The following is a 20,000-nucleotide window of genomic DNA, read 5'->3' on the forward strand; positions in this document are numbered from 1 at the left end:
TGTGTGTCTGTCTGCATGGTAAGGTGCTCTATGAGGGAGTGTGTCATGGTGGTAGTGCAAATAAGTCCAATAGTGCAAGGATAAAATCTAGAGACCATGCAGCATTAAATATGGACAATATAAGAGAATAATGTAGACTTAGTAGTAATAATAATTATTTAAAAAATAATAATAATATAAAAACCAGTAAGTAACCAATGTAAACATCCATTAGTAGTAGAAAAAACACAGTGGCCTGCGTTAAAAGGTTGAGAGCGGTGAAAGCGAGCAACAAAAGCTTCAAAGAAATTGTCAAAAGCATCAAAAAAGCATCAAAACCGTAAAAAATGGGGTCAAAAAGCATTAAAAACTGCGTCATGTACTTTATATTTTAGTATAGAAGTATATGTTAAAGTACATCACTTTGTAACAGACAACAATTAACTCATTCTTTATCATACACGGTAAGAAATAAGCTATTTCCCACTCATACACCACATTTGTGGAATCCTACATTTCCCATGCTGCCCAGCGCACACGGAAGTACGTCATCAAGCGTGACCTTGGCGTGCGTACTTTTTTCTGACAGACGAAGAGGACGAGCATGGCGAATAAAGATCCCGGTGTAAGTCTTTTTCAGCTTTTAATGAATTAAAAAAATCACATTTCTTCCTTCAGTTCGGTTACACCGATCTCTCGTTTGCAGCTCTTTGCTCGCCGGTTCGTGACATAATTAGCATTTAGCGTTTTTAAAACGACAAGTCATCCACGTGAATCAGGCTGAATGTGATGTAGCTAAGCTAACGTTAGCTTACAGTTACAGTCAATGTTAGCTAAGTTGTATTCTTAAAGCCTCAGGTCAAAGATGAAGACTGATACTGAAGGAGGATGCTTTTTTAAAAAGCTTAATGTCGGTTAGCTTACATTTCACAAACCAATGTCTGTAGTAAGCCTTGTTCACTACAGTAATCGAATATGCCAGTTTCCGTTTAAAAGTCTAACAAATGAATATTCACTCGCTCATTGATATATGTACACGCATTATAAATGAATGTTTTCTGCATATTTAGACTTTTGTAGGATATACACTTAATTCGGCATACACTGTAGTACACTAAGCTGCTCAGCCGTCTCCACAAACATCATTTGTGCCAAGTGTTGCACCTGAATCCGCTTATGTTACACAGCGGTTGGCATCCAGAAATACTACGAGCAACAAATTGGAAAAACTGATATTCTATCAAACTTAATTACGCTTTGTTGTTTATATGTAAGCCGAATGAAAGATTAGACCTCATTAATTAACAACAGATCATCAGTGATGTCTGAATGTGGGATTAATTGGCTTTTGTGCCAGCAAATGTTAAAACAACGAACGTGTGAATGGAGTTTGGTCGTGATGCTGCGACATATGTTTAACGGCGGTTGACCCCCAGAAGTACTACAAGCAAAATGCTGATATTCTATAAAAGTAATTACGCTTTGAGGGGTTATCTGCCAGCCGAATTAAAGATTACAGCTCATAAATGTATAATATATCATTCGTGACGTCTAAATACGTGAGTTATTTGCCTAACTGCTAGCAAATATTAAAACAACGGACTTTTAAATGGAGCTTTGGCCGCGGTGCGCACATATGAAATGTTTTTGTGGCTAGATACAGTCCTTGAATAGTCGTTGGGAGGTGACAACCTTCATGGTTACCCATCCTGTGCAAAGGTCACTCATGTCTGTGTAATCAGTTTGAACTATTAAGGGCTTTTCTGCCGAAATCAGCCATGTTTGTGTGTTTGTCTATTTCATAATAATGTTTAAATATTTTTTTTATGTATGCACCAAACCAAATTCCTCATAAGTGCTACTTAACCTGTCAATGCATCTTTTTCTGATTCTGTTTGTGTGTTGCATCAACATTATTGGTGCTAAAGTTTATGAGCCTCTTCACCGGTCTGAAAGCGCCGTCTTTGTGTTTCAGGGTTTCCTGCAGCAGCTGCGGCAGATAGCAGCCAGGATGTCGGCAGGATCTCGGGGCGCAGGAATCGGACTCAAACTGCTGATCGGTGCCGGAGCGCTGGCTTACGGAGTCAAGGAAGCAACATACACAGGTAGTCTACTTCGGCTTTAATATACCTTTTATCTTCCATTAGTCTCGCATTGCCAGACCTTCCTCCACAGCGCTGCGGAGGAAGGTCTGTCTAGTCCACACAGCATTCCTGGATGGGAGGAAAACATGCTCTGGTTTGTTGGCATTTCTTTACACCAATCACGATCGTCGTGGGCGGTGCTAAGCTCCGGACGGAGCCACGGTGCCTCTGCTAAATAGCCTCGGGAAGGAACTTGTTTTGGTGGAACGTGTGTACGTTCAAAAGTAGTTTTAGTCGTGCAACAGAAAACTCAGATTGGACAGAGACGGACATCCGGCCGAAAAGAGGGACGTAGGTCATGCATCATGTGTGCAAAAAATATCTGAATTAAGCATTAAGACTTGCGGTGTGAACGTAGCCTAAGTCGTGCAACAGAAAACTCCGATTGGACAGATAGTCTAGCTAGCTGTCTGGATTTACCCTGCAGAGATCTGAGGAACAGTTAACCATAGTCCTCACAAATCCACCAGAGGTTAGAACGGCAACACAGAGACAGAGGAAGGGGACGGACATCCGGACGAATTTACGGCGGCACCGGAGAGCAATCGCGGAAATGAAAAGTTGTCGATATCGACTAATGTTCCATAAAACGACAGAAATGAAAAGCACTTTCATATTTTTACAGTGTATTTCTTTAGTTTGCAGTGGAACAAAATCAAAAATCTGATAGAAAAACTCTTCCGTCTCCTGCAGTCAGTCAGTCCAAATCTAACAGCCAACATCTCGGAGGATTTTCTCCTGCAGAGAGCTGATTCATGTCAACAGGAAACTATTCATTGCACTTAATTCTTTTCACAAACTGTCTGTAAATGTTAACTCTCGTGTTGTCTTCCCGTCGACCTGCAACTTTGTGTTTTTCTGGGTCGAATTTTCAACATTTTGTTGTCCTTTTTCTACACTTCTCAACGTTTTCGTCGATTTTATTCCAATTCTTTTGTCACTTTCTTGGCGTGTTTTAAAAGAAAATGTTTTCACTTTTTTCCAATTTTTTTTTTGGTCACTTTTACAGATTTTTCAATGTTTTTGTCGATTTTTTTTTTTGGTGTTTTTTTTAATTATGTTTTTGTAAATTTATTTAACAATTTTTTTTTTCTTCACTTTTAAAAAAAAAAAAAAAAAAAATTGTCACTTTTTTAAACAAGTTTTTTTGTTGCTTTTTCTGATATTTTTTCACGTTTTCTTTCAATTTTTTTGACACTTGTTTTTAGGGTTGGGTGCCATTTGGATTTTTCCGATTCCTAAACCGATTCTTGAAAAACTGAAAAATGACGTCAAAGAAAGGCTCTTTTATGGAGTTTTTTTTTAAAATTGAAAATTATTTAAATTTAACAATATGTTAACGTTTTAAAGTACTTAAATATATAAGTAAACCTAAGTCACCTAATAATGATGATAATAATAATACTAATGTATACTTTATTAATCCCGCAAGGGGAAATTACAACACCTAACACATAACTACAATAATTTAACAAATAACAGTTACACTATTAACAAGTAAGAACTAAATAAATGTTGTTGAGTTGGTATGCCAACCAGCTTCAAACTTTAGCAGTTCTTTTGCAGAACAATGACCATATTTACCTTCTCTGGTGAGATACTACACCTCTCCTGACTTATGGCATGTCCTGCACAGGAGAAACCTCTCTCAGCTGGTGTCAGAGAGGCCTGGACACACAGGGAGGAGTTAGAAAGGGCAGACCTCCCCCACCACCAGGCTACAGGGTCTGGTCCTGAACGATAGACTAGCAGAGCGTAATATGTTTACTAGCGATCACGTGCAGTGAATGGTTAATATGCCTTTACGTCTGTTTTGGTGAGCCCAGAGGGAAAATATGCCATTTAAAAAGTAGCCTACATTTACTATAGCTAGCTAACGGTAGACTACAGAGAAAGGGTGATATTTTTACGTCCGTTTCGGAGCGTGTACAATAAGCCGTCTATCAGCTGTGATTGTAGAGTGCACGTCGGGGGAATAGCGCGGACACGCGCTTCACACCGCGAGTCGCGAGCGGGCACGGGCGCCACTCGGCGTAAAAGGGAGAAAGAAAAAAAGAGTCTGCCGCTGTCCGGAGCGACAGAGGGAAAATATTTCAGTCGGAACCGAAATTTGCGTTCTAATCCGGTCCGAATACTGCCGTTTGCGTAGGAACCGGTTCCATAGTGGAACCGGGTTTCGGTACCCAACATTACTTGTTTTTTAACAAGTTTGTCACTTTTTCAGATTTTTTTGGGTCACTTTTTTCAGTGTTTTTTCTTGCAGTCTTTTCCAACATTTGTGTTTTTTCCACCGTTCTTTTGTCGTAGTTCTGATGTAGAAAGTTTTTTGTAAACGGGTCAAATTTGACCCATTTTTCAAAAAGTTTCTACATCAGAAATTTGGATTTCTTTCAACCAAATTGTCAAAAAATAACATGGATGGTTCCGTACAACCATTACTCTTCACAAGTAAAAAAAAGATCAGCTCAGTTCATTCATTGAATTTGGGCATTTTATGCAATTTTATAGCATTTGGAGGAAACAAATTATAAAGGAACGTTGAAAAGAGTGACAAAAATGTCGGAAATAGCTTCAAAAACGTGGGGAAAAAAACATCAAAGCGTCAAAAAAGCGCAGGAAAAATGTGACAAAAACTATATATATATATATATATTTTTATATATATATATATTTTTATATATATTTATATATATTTATATATTTTATATATATTTATATATATTTATTTTTATTTGATAGCTATATGTACACAAAACTACTTTTGTTGATGAAAATATACACTGAGGTTGCAGTCTAGTTAGTAATGTGAAGTAATGCAATAGATAGAAATGGAATGAAGGGATCAATCTATTGACGAATAGGTTGATATTGATGGTTGATATTTATATTATTATATTTATTTATTTATTTATATTCTTATTCAATCAGTCAGTTAATGTTATGTTAATATTTCATAGTTAATATTTAATAATACTCTACTGCACTGTTCACTTTTACACTATCACCATTGCACACACTCTACCCTAGCACCTTATCATGGTCATTGCATTTCTGTGCGTGATTTTAATTTTAATTCTTATGTATGTGTGTGTGTGTGTTTGTTGTGTTGTGGTTGTCTAAGCTGCTGGATCCTAAAATTTACGTCGGGATAAATAAAGTATCTATCTATCGATCTAAATAAAGTGGAATTGAAAAAGACGACCACAACGTTTGGAAAAAAACAAACAAAAAAAACAATTTGACCCAGAAAATAAAAAGTTGCACGGTCGACGGGACGACAACAGGAGGGTTAAAGGCTTTCTGTCGTGTTTGTGTGTCTTGTAGTTGAAGGAGGACAGCGAGCGATCATCTTCAACAGGATCGGAGGGATGCAGATGGACACCGTTCTCTCCGAGGGACTCCACTTCAGGTCTGAATATAAACACACATACCCATGATATCTTCTTAGTTTTCTGGCTTCACTAGTCCTTCCTTACGTCCGCAGTCACTCGGTAAATCAATGTATTGTACAGTACAATGTATCCAGAGTTCCAAGTTTTTTAAGGCCAGGACCCTGCAGTAACTCTGAGGACCCCCTAGGGGTCCCAGACCCCCTGTTGAAGATCTCTGGGCTGAGAGAAGAGACAGGCTAGAGGAAACGACAGAAAGTGGCCAAAGTTTGGAATCAGTTCAAACGTAATTTAAAACGAAAACTCTGTACAGTGTGTCTACTGCAAAATGGAACTAGCTTACCACAATAATAGCACGATGTCAGTGCTTAAAACATTGAGTCTAACTTAATCATGCGTTCCACGAAGTGGACCGACAAAAGTAAATCACAGTCGTATGGACGATGAAACTACACCAAACGCAACAACTACCAAAAGCAAAGACAAGAAAATACGTAGTGGTGACCACAATCTGATCTAAACAGCCGACTTGTTGACTATCCCTTCGGAGAAACAGCTGATTGTTGTGCACCGTTCTCTCTCTCTCTCTCTCTCTCTCTCTCTCTCTCTCTCTCTCTCTCTCTCTCTCTCTCTCTCTCTCTCTCTCTCTCTCTCTCTCTCTCTCTCTCTCTCTCTCTCTCTCTCTCTCTCTCTGCGCTGTGTAATCAATGTATTGTACAATGTATCCAGCCATGAGTAGGGCTGAAACGATTCCTCGAATAATTTCGATTACTAAAAAATCCTTCGTTTAATCAATGTTACCAACGTTTGTACCGCTCACGGTGTTTCCGCACGGAGGATTATTACTGTCGCACGCCGGGCTGACGCTGCTGGCACCACATGCCATGAAGACTGATTACAAAATGAAGAAAGAGAGTAAATATTGGGGGGCTAAGACAGGGGTCTTCAAAGTGTTTTAAGGCCAGGACCCCTTAGCTGAGAGAGAGACGCATCAGGGACCCCCTACTACATATATTGTATAAAATTAAGTTGCGTATTAAACTGGGCCCTTCAATAACATGTAGGGCGGCCTAAAGCCTTTAACATACCTTATTTTAGTGCATTGAATACTAAGCTATTAAAATAATAATTGTGGGCATGATTTATGAATCATCTTTTAATGTTAAACATACAGTATCTCACAAGTGAGTACACCCCTCACATTTTAGTAAATATTTCATTATATCTTTTAATGGGAAAACACTGAAGAAATTACACTTTGCTCCAATGTAAAGTATGAAGTGTACAGCTTGTATAACAGAGTAAATGTGCTGTCCCCTCAAAATAACTCAACACACAGACATTAATGTCTAAACCGCTGGCAACTAAAGTCAGTACACCTCTATGTTAAATCCCCATAGAGGCAGGCAGACTTTTATTTTGAAAGGCCAGTTATTTCATGGATCCAGGATACTATGCATCCTGATAACGTTCCCTTGGCCCCCACATCATCACATACCCTTCACCATACCCCCACATCATCACATACCCTTCACCATACCCCCACATCATCACATACCCTTCACCATACCCCCACATCACACACACACACACACATACATATATATATATATATATATATATATATATCTCAAATAGACAAATACGGTACAGTGAAACACACAAGCCAGTCAAAAAGCAACACAGCTGCACCTTTCATATGATTTCATATTGATTGCTTTATCTTTTAAATGTTTGTTTAATTATATTTGCCTTTTTTAACTGTAAGGTGACCTTGAGTGCTATGCAAGGCGCCCATAAATAAAATATATTATTTTTATAATATGCAGGAGAGCCAGCTGAGACTGAAAGGCTGATAATGTCCCTGTGTGATGGAAAGTAGCAGCACGCTCGTGTTTCCGGTGCTCTTCTAAAAGGGAGAAACTCGTGCCCTCGCTGTCTTAAATAGTCTTACTGAATGTCTGTCTGTTTGTTTGTGTATGTGTGTGTGTGTCTGTCTGTCTGTTGAGACTGTTTCAACTTTTGGAGAAGCACGCCCCCCCCCCCTGTCCCGCTGCGCTGTAACCAGAGATCAGACTCGTCGCTGTGTAAATAAATATAGGGAAGTATAAAATAAATAATAAGGGAAGTACATAAAACTAAGATATGAATAAGAAACTAAAACAGAAACTGTCTGTCTGCTCTGCTTGGTGTTCTGTTCATTGTAGAAATGCACAAATTAATAAAAGCCTGCAAGCTGCTCTACACTTTATGTAAGATTTTAAGTAAACATTTAAGGAGGGAAGGATGGAGAAAGGAAGTGTTCGAGAGTCCCGTACAGGAAACGGAAACATCAAGCGACGAACTTCGAAAAAAGTGACAAACTTGGAGGAAAAAAAAAGAAAGTAGAAGTAACTACAGCCTTGGAACTGAAAAACATTTAGCAAAAAATGTCACGTACCCCCTCCAGAGTACCCCTAGGGGGACACGTACCCCCTGCAGTCCTCCAGAGTACCCATAGGGGGACACGTACCCCCTGCAGTCCTCCAGAGTACCCCTAGGGGGACACGTACCCCCTGCAGTCCTCCAGAGTACCCCTAGGGGGACACGTACCCCCTGCAGTCCTCCAGAGTACCCATAGGGGGACACGTACCCCCTGCAGTCCTCCAGAGTACCCCTAGGGGGACACGTACCCCCTGCAGTCCTCCAGAGTACCCATAGGGGGACACGTACCCCCTGCAGTCCTCCAGAGTACCCCTAGGGGGACTCGTACCCCCATTTGAGAAACACTGGACTAGACTAACTATATAACATAGAGGCTAGTGGTGATTCTCTCTCTCCTCTCTTAATAATCACTATGGATGGATTGTATGAAAGAAAGAAATGAGCTTCTCTGTTGTTGTTGTTGTTCAGGATGCCCTGGTTCCAGTATCCCGTCATCTACGACATCAGAGCCAGACCCAGAAAGATCTCCTCACTCACTGGAAGCAAAGGTCAGTCTGTCTGTCTGTCTCTCTCTCTCTCTCTCTCTCTCTCTCTCTGTCTCTGTCTCTGTCTGTCTGTGTCTCTCTCTCTCTCTCTCTGTCTGTCTGTGTCTCTCTGTCTGTCTGTGTCTGTCTGTGTCTCTGTCTGTCTGTGTCTGTCTGTCTGTCTGTGTCTCTCTCTCTGTCTGTCTGTCTGTCTGTCTGTGTCTCTCTCTGTCTGTCTGTCTGTCTGTCTCCCACGGTACGGGAGTCAATTTCACTGTCAGCAACGTGTTCGGGACAGAGCGTAGAAATCAACGGGAGCGGGACGGAGCCGGAGATGGAATTTTAAAAAAATGATTCTTTGAGTGCGCCCAAAGATTGCGAGGCATTTTGTTTTAGAAAAGAGAACAACTTACAACTCAAAATACGTTTGTTGATTGGGAATACCTCCCTCCCTCCCTCCTCTTTAGTCCCTACGTACGAGATGGTGACAATTTTGCGGGACTCCCACGGGTCACGTGATTCCCGCGGGAGTCAGTTTCACTGTCTGATAACTTTAGACAACATAGGGAACCAAACGGGAGCAGGACGGGATTTGGGATTTTGCAGGACGGGATTGTTTTGCAGGGGCAGTCACGTGATCGGGATGGGAGTATTGTCATGGGATGGGAGCGACCATTGATTCCTGTGTCACCCTCTACTACGTACTTCCTTTCTTCTTTCCTTCCCTCCTTAAATATTTACTTAAAAACTTACATAAAGTGTAGAGCTGCAAAGATGAATCCTACTTCCCTCCATCCATCCTTTCTTCTGTCTTTATTTCCATCCTTGCCTCCTTTCTTTCATCCTTCCTTCCTCTTCTTTTCTTGCCTTTCCTTTTCCAACGTACTAGATTAGTTAGTTGCAGCTTTAACTAATTTGTGCATTTCTACAATGAACAGAACAACAAGCAGAGCAGACAGACAGTTTCCGTTTTAGCTTCTTATTCATATCTTAGTTTTATGTACTTCCCTTATTATTTATTTTATACTTCCCTATATTTTATCGGTACTTATTTCTGTCCCTGCGCTGCTGCAGCAACCACACACCCCCCCTCTGGGGATTTAAAAAGTTTTTATCTTAATCAATTATCAAAATAGCTGCAGATTAATCGGTCTGAGAGGATTATTACCGCATGATTCTGTCAGCTCACATTAACCTCCTGTTGTCTTAAGGCTGGGAAAAAAATCTATTTGATTAAAAAATCGAGTTGGTAGGTCAAATCGATTCATATTTTCAAAAAATCCCCCTCTTCAGTATAGCGTACATACATTTTGCATTCGCCAAATCTTCCTTCAGGGTTTCCGTAGCACGCTCCCTGCGGCGCAGGTCCTCCGGACTATAAGTCGCACTTTTTTTCATACTTTGGCTGGTCCTGCGACTTATAGTCAGGTGCGACTTATATATCAAAATATTTATAATTTCACGTTTTTAAATGTTATTTCATGCTGAAAACATTACCGTCTAAAGCCGCCAGAGGGCGCTCTAGGCTTGTGACAACTATACGCTGCTCCTAAAGACAACTGAGAAAGAAAAGAAACTGCAGGTGACTGCAGGTAGTAAAATATGCAGCCGAAAACGGTAATCGAGCAGCAGAAAGAAAGTTTGGAGTGAGAGAGAAACTTGTGAGGGACTGGCGAAAAGGTGACTCTTACTGCAATGAAGGAAACAAAGAAAGCTAGTCGCGCGCTGAAAGCAAGATGGCCAGAGCTGGAGGAACGAGTCCACAGATGTAGATGCACGTCAACGGTGCAGTTACGTCTCCACGCCCTGGTAGTTGTTCTGTATTCTGTTGTATAGTTGAATAACTGTTAATGTGTTACGTTAACATACCGGACACCTACCGTATTCAGCCCCTTGTTCTGTGTGCTACTGTGTAGTTGAATAACTTGCCTTTCCAGATTAAATGTCTGTTCTTGATCTTGGATTTTGTGAAATCAATTTCTAAATAAATGCGACTTATAGTCCAGTGCGACTTATATATGTTTTTTTTTCCTCTGCATGACGCATTTTTTGACTGATGCGACTTATACTCCGGAGCGACTTATAGTCCGGAAAATACGGTATTTTTCTCACTGTATATAAATGTTCTCTTCCTGCCGTGTGCCAACGCTCCGGTAAGTCCATCACCCCGTCTCTGCCCGGCATGCCCCAGCTGGCCGCATATGTTGACAAACTCCGACGCACACGCGACGGTGAAATGGCGATTTATCCCTTTTTAAATGTGAATAAATGACCGTTACACTCACCGCCAGCAAATGCTCTTTCTGTTGTGATTGGTGGTATCTTGACAACTCGCCGTTACCTTGTTTCCTACAGACTGTGTTGATGCGACAGAACATTACAGCCACTCAAACAGGACCGAGTAACACGGCGGATCTTTTATTTTTTTTAAGACTTAGTTAAGGCGGCATGCGTGTGGTGTTAAGGCGGCCGCCTAAACTGCAAAGTGCTGCGGGAAACCCTGGGTAGCAGTACAACAAATCTGTTTCAGCATTTAAAGCGAAGACATGCGGCTGAGTGGGAGAAGTGATGCCTTCTTCGAAAAGAAAACCACTCCAGTGGCGTTAGCGCTAGCACCAACTCTTCAACACAGCTTTTCAAACAGTGTACCGTATGAGAAGAGCGGGGCAAGGTGGAACGCCATAACGGAGGCAATTACCCTCTACATAGCTACGGATATGCTGCCAGTTTACTCTGTTGAGAAGAGAGGCTTTAACAACATGCTGAAAGTTTTGGACGCTCGATATACAGTACATAGCCGCAGGTATTTCTCTGACGTTGCTCTTCCTCAGCTGTATAACACTCGGCACTAATTTGGATGTTTAACAATCTTTGTTGCGCACTGCACAGTGACTTTTCAGTTAGAGAAAGGGTTTGCCTTTGCAATTTTGTTTATGTTGATGCACTTTAATTAAATACAATAAATATATATTTATATATATCACATACCCTGATGTGGGGGTATATATATTAAAATATATTTACAGTTCGCAGTTATTTTGTTTTAAATGGAAGGGGGGGAAAATCGAATCGTGAATTGAGTTTTTTTTTTTATAAAAAAAAATCACAGATTTTTTTAGGGAAAGAAATCACCCAGCTCTATGTTGTCTGTATCTGAACTATGACAGAAGAACGTAGAAACAAGTTCAAAAATGTTGGAAAAAGCTACAAAAACGCCTTTTTAAACGCTGAAAACAAGCGACAAAAAAAAAACACATCAAAAACATCGCCAAATGTGGCAAAACTTGGAAAGAAGTGGGGAAAAAACTTGTTAAAAAATTGACGAAAACATAATTAATAAAAAAAAAAAAAAATAACAAACAAAAATAACAAAAACAAAATAATCGAAAAAGTGACACAAAAAACATCAAAAACATCGCCAAAGGTGCCAAAAACTTGTTAATTTTTTTTTTAAAAGAAGTAAAAAAAAAATACATCAGAAAAAGCTCCAAAAACATAATTTAAAAAAACGACAAAAGTGACAAATTTGAATGAAATCGGCAAAAACTTCAAAGTGTAGAATAAGTTGTAGGTCGACGGGAAGACAACACATTTCTTTGATATATATATATATATATATATATATATATATACTTAAAAAATATTGCTCATTAGACAACTATGTAATTTGCTTTTTTGCTTTTGTTGTCAATTTTGATTTTTTAAATGTTTTCTCATTTTTACACCATTTATTTCAGCTTTTTGTCACTTTAAAAAAACAAATTCTGCTTTTAAAAAGTCGTTTTTGTGTTCTCTATTTTGTGACTTTAAGTTTCCGTTCCTTGAATGACTTTGAGAGCAGAATGAATGATCAGCCGTCTCCAGAATGCACCCTATATCTGATACTAGCAGTTGTTGAGCTGTAACCAGATGGTCCCGTGTGTCCCTCCCCAGATCTCCAGATGGTGAACATCTCTCTGCGTGTCCTGTCGCGTCCCCTGGCGTCCAACCTGCCCATCCTCTACCAGCAGCTGGGACAGGACTACGACGAGCGCGTCCTGCCGTCCATCGTCAACGAGGTGCTGAAGAGCGTCGTGGCGAAGTTCAACGCCTCGCAGCTCATCACCCAGAGAGCACAGGTACCAAAACGCCGAACGCAACGAGTAGAGAGAGGCGCCTCCCAGCTTCAAAACGTGTTTACGTACGTTTACATTCAGTGGCGTTGTGGCTATTCCGTATTAGGGCTGTCAATCTTCCTCTATAATACTATTCGAATTCCATTTGTTATTTTAATATTCAAATAATAGTCAAATATTAAATGCTCAAATTCATCCGGTTATTAATTTTTACGGTATTACACAGGCTTATGGATGGCCAATGCCACTATCAGCATGTGGTTGTTGTTCCACGTTCTGTCCACTAGAGGGACCACTAACATTACAAAACTAACTTTAGAAAACAGCTGATCGCTTTCTGATTAACAATCAAACAGCGGGACAACATGAATGACGTTAATTTGTCAACTCTAATGTACCTTGGCTCAAGCTCGTGACTAAAATCTTTAAATCCAGACCCCCGCATAATGTTGACCGCTCTCATATCTTTACATTTGAATGCGTCAGTTTGTCCGTTAGCGCCAGGCGGACGGCTGGTAAGCCCCGTGATGATGAGAGAGGCAGGAAAAAAAGTAATTGTTGCCCGTTTTAGCAGCAATTCCTGGGACAGATGGCCTAGCTTGTCAGGGTGTAACATCGTCAGGGGTGCCCTCAGGTCGCTCTCCGCCACTTCTGATAGTATTGTGATGATGATACCGCGTGGACGGATGTATTAAGGGAACGTGTACGATTGTGATACGATTCAAAAACGTTATTGTTCATCAGACTAAACAAATGCATTTAATTTTCACATGCGTGTAGGCCAAGGCGACGAGAAAGGCAAGATTGCATTTAAAAAATTCATAAAAAAGCAATATTCAAATAGTAATTTTAGCATTCGAATAGTATTGATTTTTTTTTTTTTTTTTTTTTTTAATATTCGAATTATATTCAAATTTCGGAATTCGTTCCAACAGCCCTATTCCGTATCAAAATTATAGCCACTGCCCCAGCAATAGAATTACGGTACAGATCCATATGTCCGACACGACTGAAGCGTTGTGTCGCGGCGTCATACATCCATGGTTGATGCTCCACGCCCCTGACAGGCAGCTGATTGGACGAACGCCTGACGTGGGTTTGGCTTCTCCAGAATTTCAACAGACGATCTAGTATTTTACGAAAATAGTTCACCGAAACATGTTTCTGAAAACATTTTAAGAGAGAAATAGGCCGTGCAGTTGCTGAATCTGTCTTCATTTCAGATCAACAAAGGTCAGTTTATAAGATTTCCGTCTACTTCTACTGGATAGTCGCATTCACGCGTTCACCGGATGCATTTGTATAAAGATGGGCATCGGCGAGCTTCTTGACGCGCAACATTTTCTCAAATGCAGCACCGCCTTCCCAGAATGCTTTGCGTGCACGTTGAAGTCGCTTGACGTCACCCAGAGAATAGAGCGGAGCGCGGCGCGACAGAAGCGTCGCACGGCCAGGTGGATCTGTACCGTTAGGTTATGGTAAGCAGGGTTTCCCGCAGCACTTTGCAGTTTAGGCGGCCGCCTTAACTAAGTCTTCAAAAAAAATAAAAAATCAGCTGTGTTCCTCTGTCCTGTTTGAGTGTCTGTAATGTACTGTCGCATCAACAGTCACAGGAAAACAAGGTAACGGCGAGTTGTAAAGATACTAGGGCTGGAACTAACGATTAATATATTAATTCATTCATCGTTGCGCCTCTAAAAGATATCACCAATCATAACCGAAAGAGCATTTGCTGGCGGTGAGTGTAGCTGTCATTTATTCACATTTAAAGGGATAAATCCAGTCTTGTATAAAGTACTCAAAAGCAATACTTGAGTAAAAGTACAAGTATCTTCCCAGAAAATGACTTTGGTAGAAGTTAAAGTCTCCTTTTAGAATATTACTTGAGTAAAAGTCTTAAAGTATCTGATATTTACTGTACTTAAGTATTCATAGCAATTTTCTGATATTAAATGTACTTAAGTAAAAGTAAAAAAAAAACTTTGATTATGAACTTTATGGCCAAAGGTGTGTAATGTTATCTTCATCACCGCTGTCGTCGGGGTCTGTTACCATGGCAGCAGAGCCTGCAGCAGGTGTTTCCATGACACTATCAGTCATTCTGCTTCCTCCTCTTCTTTAGTTTTGGCGTATTTTTTTTTAATTTTTTGCCGCTTGGCAACAAACAGGCATCACGTCACCAACTGTAATGTTGGAGCAATGATTGGCCAAACTTCCTTTTTTTCATTGTAATCAATTTCTTCTGATTATATTTTGTAGTAACGAGTAACTAAGATGCTCAGGGGAGATGTAGTGGAGTAAAAGTATACATTTTATTTAGGAAATGTAGTGGAGTAAAAGTAAAAGTTTCCGGAAATATAAATAACAAAGTAAAGTACAGATATGTGAAAATTCTACTTAAGTACAGTAGTGAAGTATTTGTACTTTGTTACATTACAACACTGGATAAATCGCCATTTCACCGTCACGTGCGCGCCGTAGTTTGTCAACAAATGTGCGGCCAGCTGGGGCGTTCCCGGGGCGTCCAGAGACGGGGTGATGGACTTACCGGAGCGTTGGCATACGGCAGGAAGAGAGCGTGTCACGGAGGAAATGGGAGCAATGCGAGTAAAACGGTTATAGCACATTTTTTAAAAATGGTTTAATGAGCTTAACATTGCACATTGCAACTGTTTTGAAATTTTAAAAAGCTTATTTATTAATTATATATTATTTAAATTTAATATTAAAATATTAAAAATATTATTTGATGCATCGAGATATCGAATCGCTGACATGATAATCGTAATAATCGGGAGATCAGTGAAGATTCACACCTCTACTCCATAGACTATGTTTTGGATATATAAAAGCACACCTGGCTGAATAGAGGGATATCCTGCAGAACTTCCAGCGGTACCGGAGCGATCCCGGAGGTGTAACGTGGTGGATATAGACCAGGCATTAGAGCTGTCAATCTTCCTCCTATAATAGAGTAGTTTTCACCGACGTCACGTTCTGGGCGGTAACCTGGATGCGCGGCCATATTGGAGGCACTCGGTGTAAACAACTGAATGGAGTAATGGAGTATTGTGCTCTTTGGATACTTTAAAGGCCCTGACACGCCAACCAGACGGCCGACCGTTGGCAGTAAAGCCAGTCGAACTGATCAGTCGGGTCCCCGAGGTCCAAAAAGTTCCTCAAAACACACTGAGGAGACGTCAGATTGAGCGTACGCTCTGCACGTGTGTGAAACGTAATACGTCTCCATAGCAGCAGGCGGCGCTGCTCTGTATTGTTTCCATTAACAGTCTGATTATTTCCCAGAAAATAAAAATGGCAGCTGATTGGACGAACGCGTCACGTGGGCCTTTTTTCTCCGGAAATTCACAGCCAGACTGTCATGGCGGCTCGTTCAGAATACGATCTCATATTGGACTAAAATAGTTCACCGAAACGTGTTTCTGAAAACATTTGAAGAGAGAAATAGGCCGTGCAGTTACTGAATCTGTCTTCATTTCAGATCAACAAAGGTCAGTTTAAAAGATTTTCATCAGATTTTGAGAGACTCATCCGCTCCCCATTTCCGGGTGAGTCCCGACTGTCCTGTCTCTGACTGTCCTGTCTCTGACTGTCCTGTCTCTGACTGTCCTGTCTCTGACTGTCCTGTCTCTGACTGCCCTGTCTCCGGCTGCCCTGTCTCCGACTGCCCTTGTCTCCGACTGCCCTTGTCTCCGACTGCCCTTGTCTCCGACTGCCCTGTCTCCGACTGCCCTGTCTCTGACTGCCCTGTCTCTGACTGCCCTGTCTCCGACTGCCCTGTCTCCGACTGCCCTGTCTCTGACTGTCTCTGACTGCCCTGTCTCTGACTGCCCTGTCTCTGACTGCCCTGTCTCTGACTGCCCTGTCTCTGACTGTCTCTGACTGTCTCTGACTGCCCTGTCTCTGACTGCCCTGTCTCTGACTGCCCTGTCTCTGACTGCCCTGTCTCTGACTGTCTCTGACTGCCCTGTCTCCGACTGCCCTGTCTCCGACTGCCCTGTCTCTGACTGCCCCGTCTCCGACTGCCCCGTCTCCGACTGTCCCGTCTCCGACTGTCCCGTCTCTGACTGTCCTGTCTCTGACTGCCCTGTCCCCGACTGAACATGTCACATCGGCCAAAATGAATGCCGACAGCTCCTCCAACGGCCGACGGCACGGAACACACCGAACAGACTCGAGTCACCGACCTCGCCAGACTGCCCGACGCCCGATTATCTCTAATACTTTGTCTAAACAACAGAAAAGCTCATCAAAACGCGTCCAAGATGCAAAGGCGTGGAAGGACTCGGACCACAAAAAAAGGCGCGATATTTTGAGAAATTACAGTTTACTGGCGGTGCAGATCCCTACAAGTTGGCTCCCTCTTCTTGGACCCATGGCGACCCGGTGATTCTTCCTTCAGTTGCATATCCCGATATAGTCAACTACCTGGTGTTCTCGCCGAGCCCATACGCAGCGGAAGACCTTAAATCCTACAAAAGTTTGGAGGCTTATAACCAGATGGTGTGTGGATGGGTGAGGGAGACGCAGTACCAAGTCATTACCGACCAATGTGGTGTGAAGCCAAAGTAAGTAATGCAGTAACGTCTTTAATCAACCTAACCTTAACTGTATGATATCATTGCGATACTCAAGGTGTAGCCAAGTGACTCTCAATCGTTTATTTTCATTTCAAAGACCGAACAAGACTTTGATTTGTCCCTCGTAGATCCTGGTTGAGCTTTGCCGACCACAAGCGCCTCCTTTCCTCTGATAACTTCTCATTCCTCTCCCTGGTTGTTAATAACTTTTGGAAGTCGATAATATTCCAAATGTTTTTCTCAGTCTGACCTATTGGTACAACCTAAAACACGACAATAATTAACCATTTTCCTCGACGCCGTTCGGGATCTACTTCAGTGCCTGTGCTTTGTTGTGATGCGGAGTAGAGCCCTGCACGGGACTGTTTTCTTCATCCCGCTCCCGCCCGCTCCCGGCGAATTTCTGACCATTACCACCCGCAACGTGTATGTCCACTCCCGCCCGCACCCGCAAACTCTGAGAATTTATGCCCACACAATAATAGAGATGCATTGATGTTGTGTCTTCTCCCGTCCCGCATGAGAAAACACGTCATTTTATAGGTTAATAGGGAGAAGATGAAGGTAAAGAAGGCAGGTGCTTGCTGCTGTTAGACGGGGAGGAAGGAGCAGAAGGAGAGGGAGAGAGGGGGAGGAAGGAGCAGAAGGAGAGGGAGAGAGGAGGAGCCGAGGATGAGGGAGAGAGGGGGAGGAAGGAGCCGAGGGTGAGGGAGAGAGGGGGAGCTGAGGATGAGGGAGAGAGGGGGAGGAAGGAGCAGAAGAAGAGGGAGAGAGGAGGAGGAAGGAGCCGAGGATGAGGGAGAGAGGAGGAGCCGAGGATGAGGGAGAGAGGGGGAGGAAGGAGCAGAAGAAGAGGGAGAGAGGAGGAGCCGAGGATGAGGGAGAGAGGGGGAGGAAGGAGCAGAAGGAGAGGGAGAGAGGAGGAGGAAGGAGCAGAAGGAGAGGGAGGGAGGAGGAGGAGGAAGGAGCAGAAGAAGAGGGAGAGAGGAGGAGGAGGAGAGAAGAGGGGGAGGAGGAGCCGAGGATGAGGGAAAGAGGGGGAGGAAGGAGCAGAAGGAGAGGGAGAGAGGAGGAGGAAGGAGCAGAAGGAGAGGGGGAGGCGAGATGAGGAGGAGGAGGAGCGAGAGAGGAGAGGGAGAGGAGGGGGAGGAGCCGAGGATGAGGGAGAGAGGGGGAGGAAGGAGCCGAGGATGAGGGAGAGAGAGGGAGGAAGGAGCAGAAGGAGAGGGAGAGAGGGGGAGGAAGGAGCAGAAGGAGAGGGAGAGAGGGGGAGGAGCCGAGGATGAGGGAGAGAGGGGGAAGAAGGAGCAGAAGGAGAGGGAGAGGGAAAGAGGGGGAGGAAGGAGCAGAAGGAGAGGGAGAGAGGGGGAGGAGCCGAGGATGAGGGAGAGAGGGGGAGGAAGGAGCCGAGGATGAGGGAGAGAGGGGGAGGAAGGAGCAGAAGGAGAGGGAGAGAGGGGGAGGAAGGAGCCGAGGATGAGGGTGGACGGAGCCTTGGCTCGGAGCTCCCCCGTCCTGGGAGGCTCAGACTCGCTGGTGTCTGCTCATAGATGGCCTATACAGTATATACTCAGTCAGTATATATGTAATATACTCAGTCAGTATATATGTATATCTATGGTTTCTGCTGGCGTGGGGGGGGTCCGATCCCGCAGTATTTTTTTTTTTTAGCCGCCCGCTCCCGCCCGCAGCAAAGTTAAAACCGCCCGCTCCCACGAGATTTGCGTTGGGTCCCGCGGGACCTGGCGGGACCCAATCCCAATGCAGCCCTCTAATGCGGAGTACCTCCAACATGGCGACTTCTGGTGAAAACCCTCTATACCAGGGGTCGCCAACCTTTTAGAAACTGAGAGCTACTTCATGGGTACCGAGTCATATGAAGGGCTACCAGTTTGATACGCTCTTCTGAAATAACTAATTTGCTCAGTTTCCCTTTAGTTATATATGATTATTAATGATTAATGATACTCATCTATGTGAAGACACTGATCACGTTAATGATTTCTCACAATAATTATCAACAATGACTTAACAAGGTGGGAAACAGAAAATATCAATATTCAATTTTCATTTTTAGAACAGGCCTGAGGGCTACTCATGTGGTCCTTGGGGGCTACCTGGTGGCCGCGGGCACCGTGTTGGTGACCCCTGCTCTATATACCATTCGAATTCCATTTGATATTTTTTCAGCCTTCGTTCCAACAGCCCTACTAGGCATTGCCTTTTTGTTTACTTGTGTCAACGTGTGCTCCCCCTGCAGGTTTCGCTGCTGATCCGCAGAGAGCTGTTTGAGCGAGCGAAAGACTTCAACATCATCCTGGACGACGTGGCCATCACCGAGCTCAGCTTCAGCCGCGAGTACACGGCCGCCGTCGAGGCCAAACAAGTCGGTGAGGAGATGCTACAGAGGTTTCCGTGTCTCTGGGTCCGGCCACCCAGAGCCGGGGGCTGTCCCGTGTTTCTGCCTGTTCTAAAGGCAGCTTTTCCTCGCTGCTGTCCCACCAAATGCTTTCTCTTTGTTGGCTCTTTATTAATAATAGAGGAGGGGTTCCATAATGTTCCCCTTTGAATTGTTTGGGATAGAGAGGTTTATAACCTCCCAAAGAGACGGTGAAAAGAAGGAAGGAAGGAAGGCAAGAATAGGTAGAAAATGGTAATAAAAATGTTGAAAAAAAGCGACAAATTTGTGAAAAAAAAAAAAAAAAAAAGACAGAAGGAAGGAAGGCAAGAATAGGTCCAAAGAAGGTGACATTAACGTCACATTTTTGGTAGAAAAGGTTTTATAAAGAGGTACAATGGTCTGGTACAACAGCCGTGTAACTGA

General features: G+C 42.8%; 1 protein-coding gene across 1 annotated transcript in view; it reads left to right on the plus strand.

Moving 5' to 3' along the window:
- The first annotated feature begins 478 nt into the window (after window positions 1-478).
- Window positions 479-20,000, plus strand: part of phb2a (prohibitin 2a) — a 28,792-nt gene continuing 9,270 nt past the window's right edge. Inside the window, exons 1-6 of the mRNA XM_031319826.2 lie at window positions 479-604; window positions 1,955-2,084; window positions 5,448-5,532; window positions 8,405-8,484; window positions 12,394-12,578; window positions 19,437-19,566. Coding sequence (XP_031175686.1) covers window positions 584-604; window positions 1,955-2,084; window positions 5,448-5,532; window positions 8,405-8,484; window positions 12,394-12,578; window positions 19,437-19,566 — 631 coding nt within the window. The 5' untranslated portion in view covers window positions 479-583. The remainder of the gene's footprint in view (window positions 605-1,954; window positions 2,085-5,447; window positions 5,533-8,404; window positions 8,485-12,393; window positions 12,579-19,436; window positions 19,567-20,000) is intronic.

The sequence above is a fragment of the Sander lucioperca genome, chromosome 9, assembly GCF_008315115.2.
Source record: "Sander lucioperca isolate FBNREF2018 chromosome 9, SLUC_FBN_1.2, whole genome shotgun sequence".
In the NCBI taxonomy this organism is placed as follows: domain Eukaryota; kingdom Metazoa; phylum Chordata; class Actinopteri; order Perciformes; family Percidae; genus Sander; species Sander lucioperca.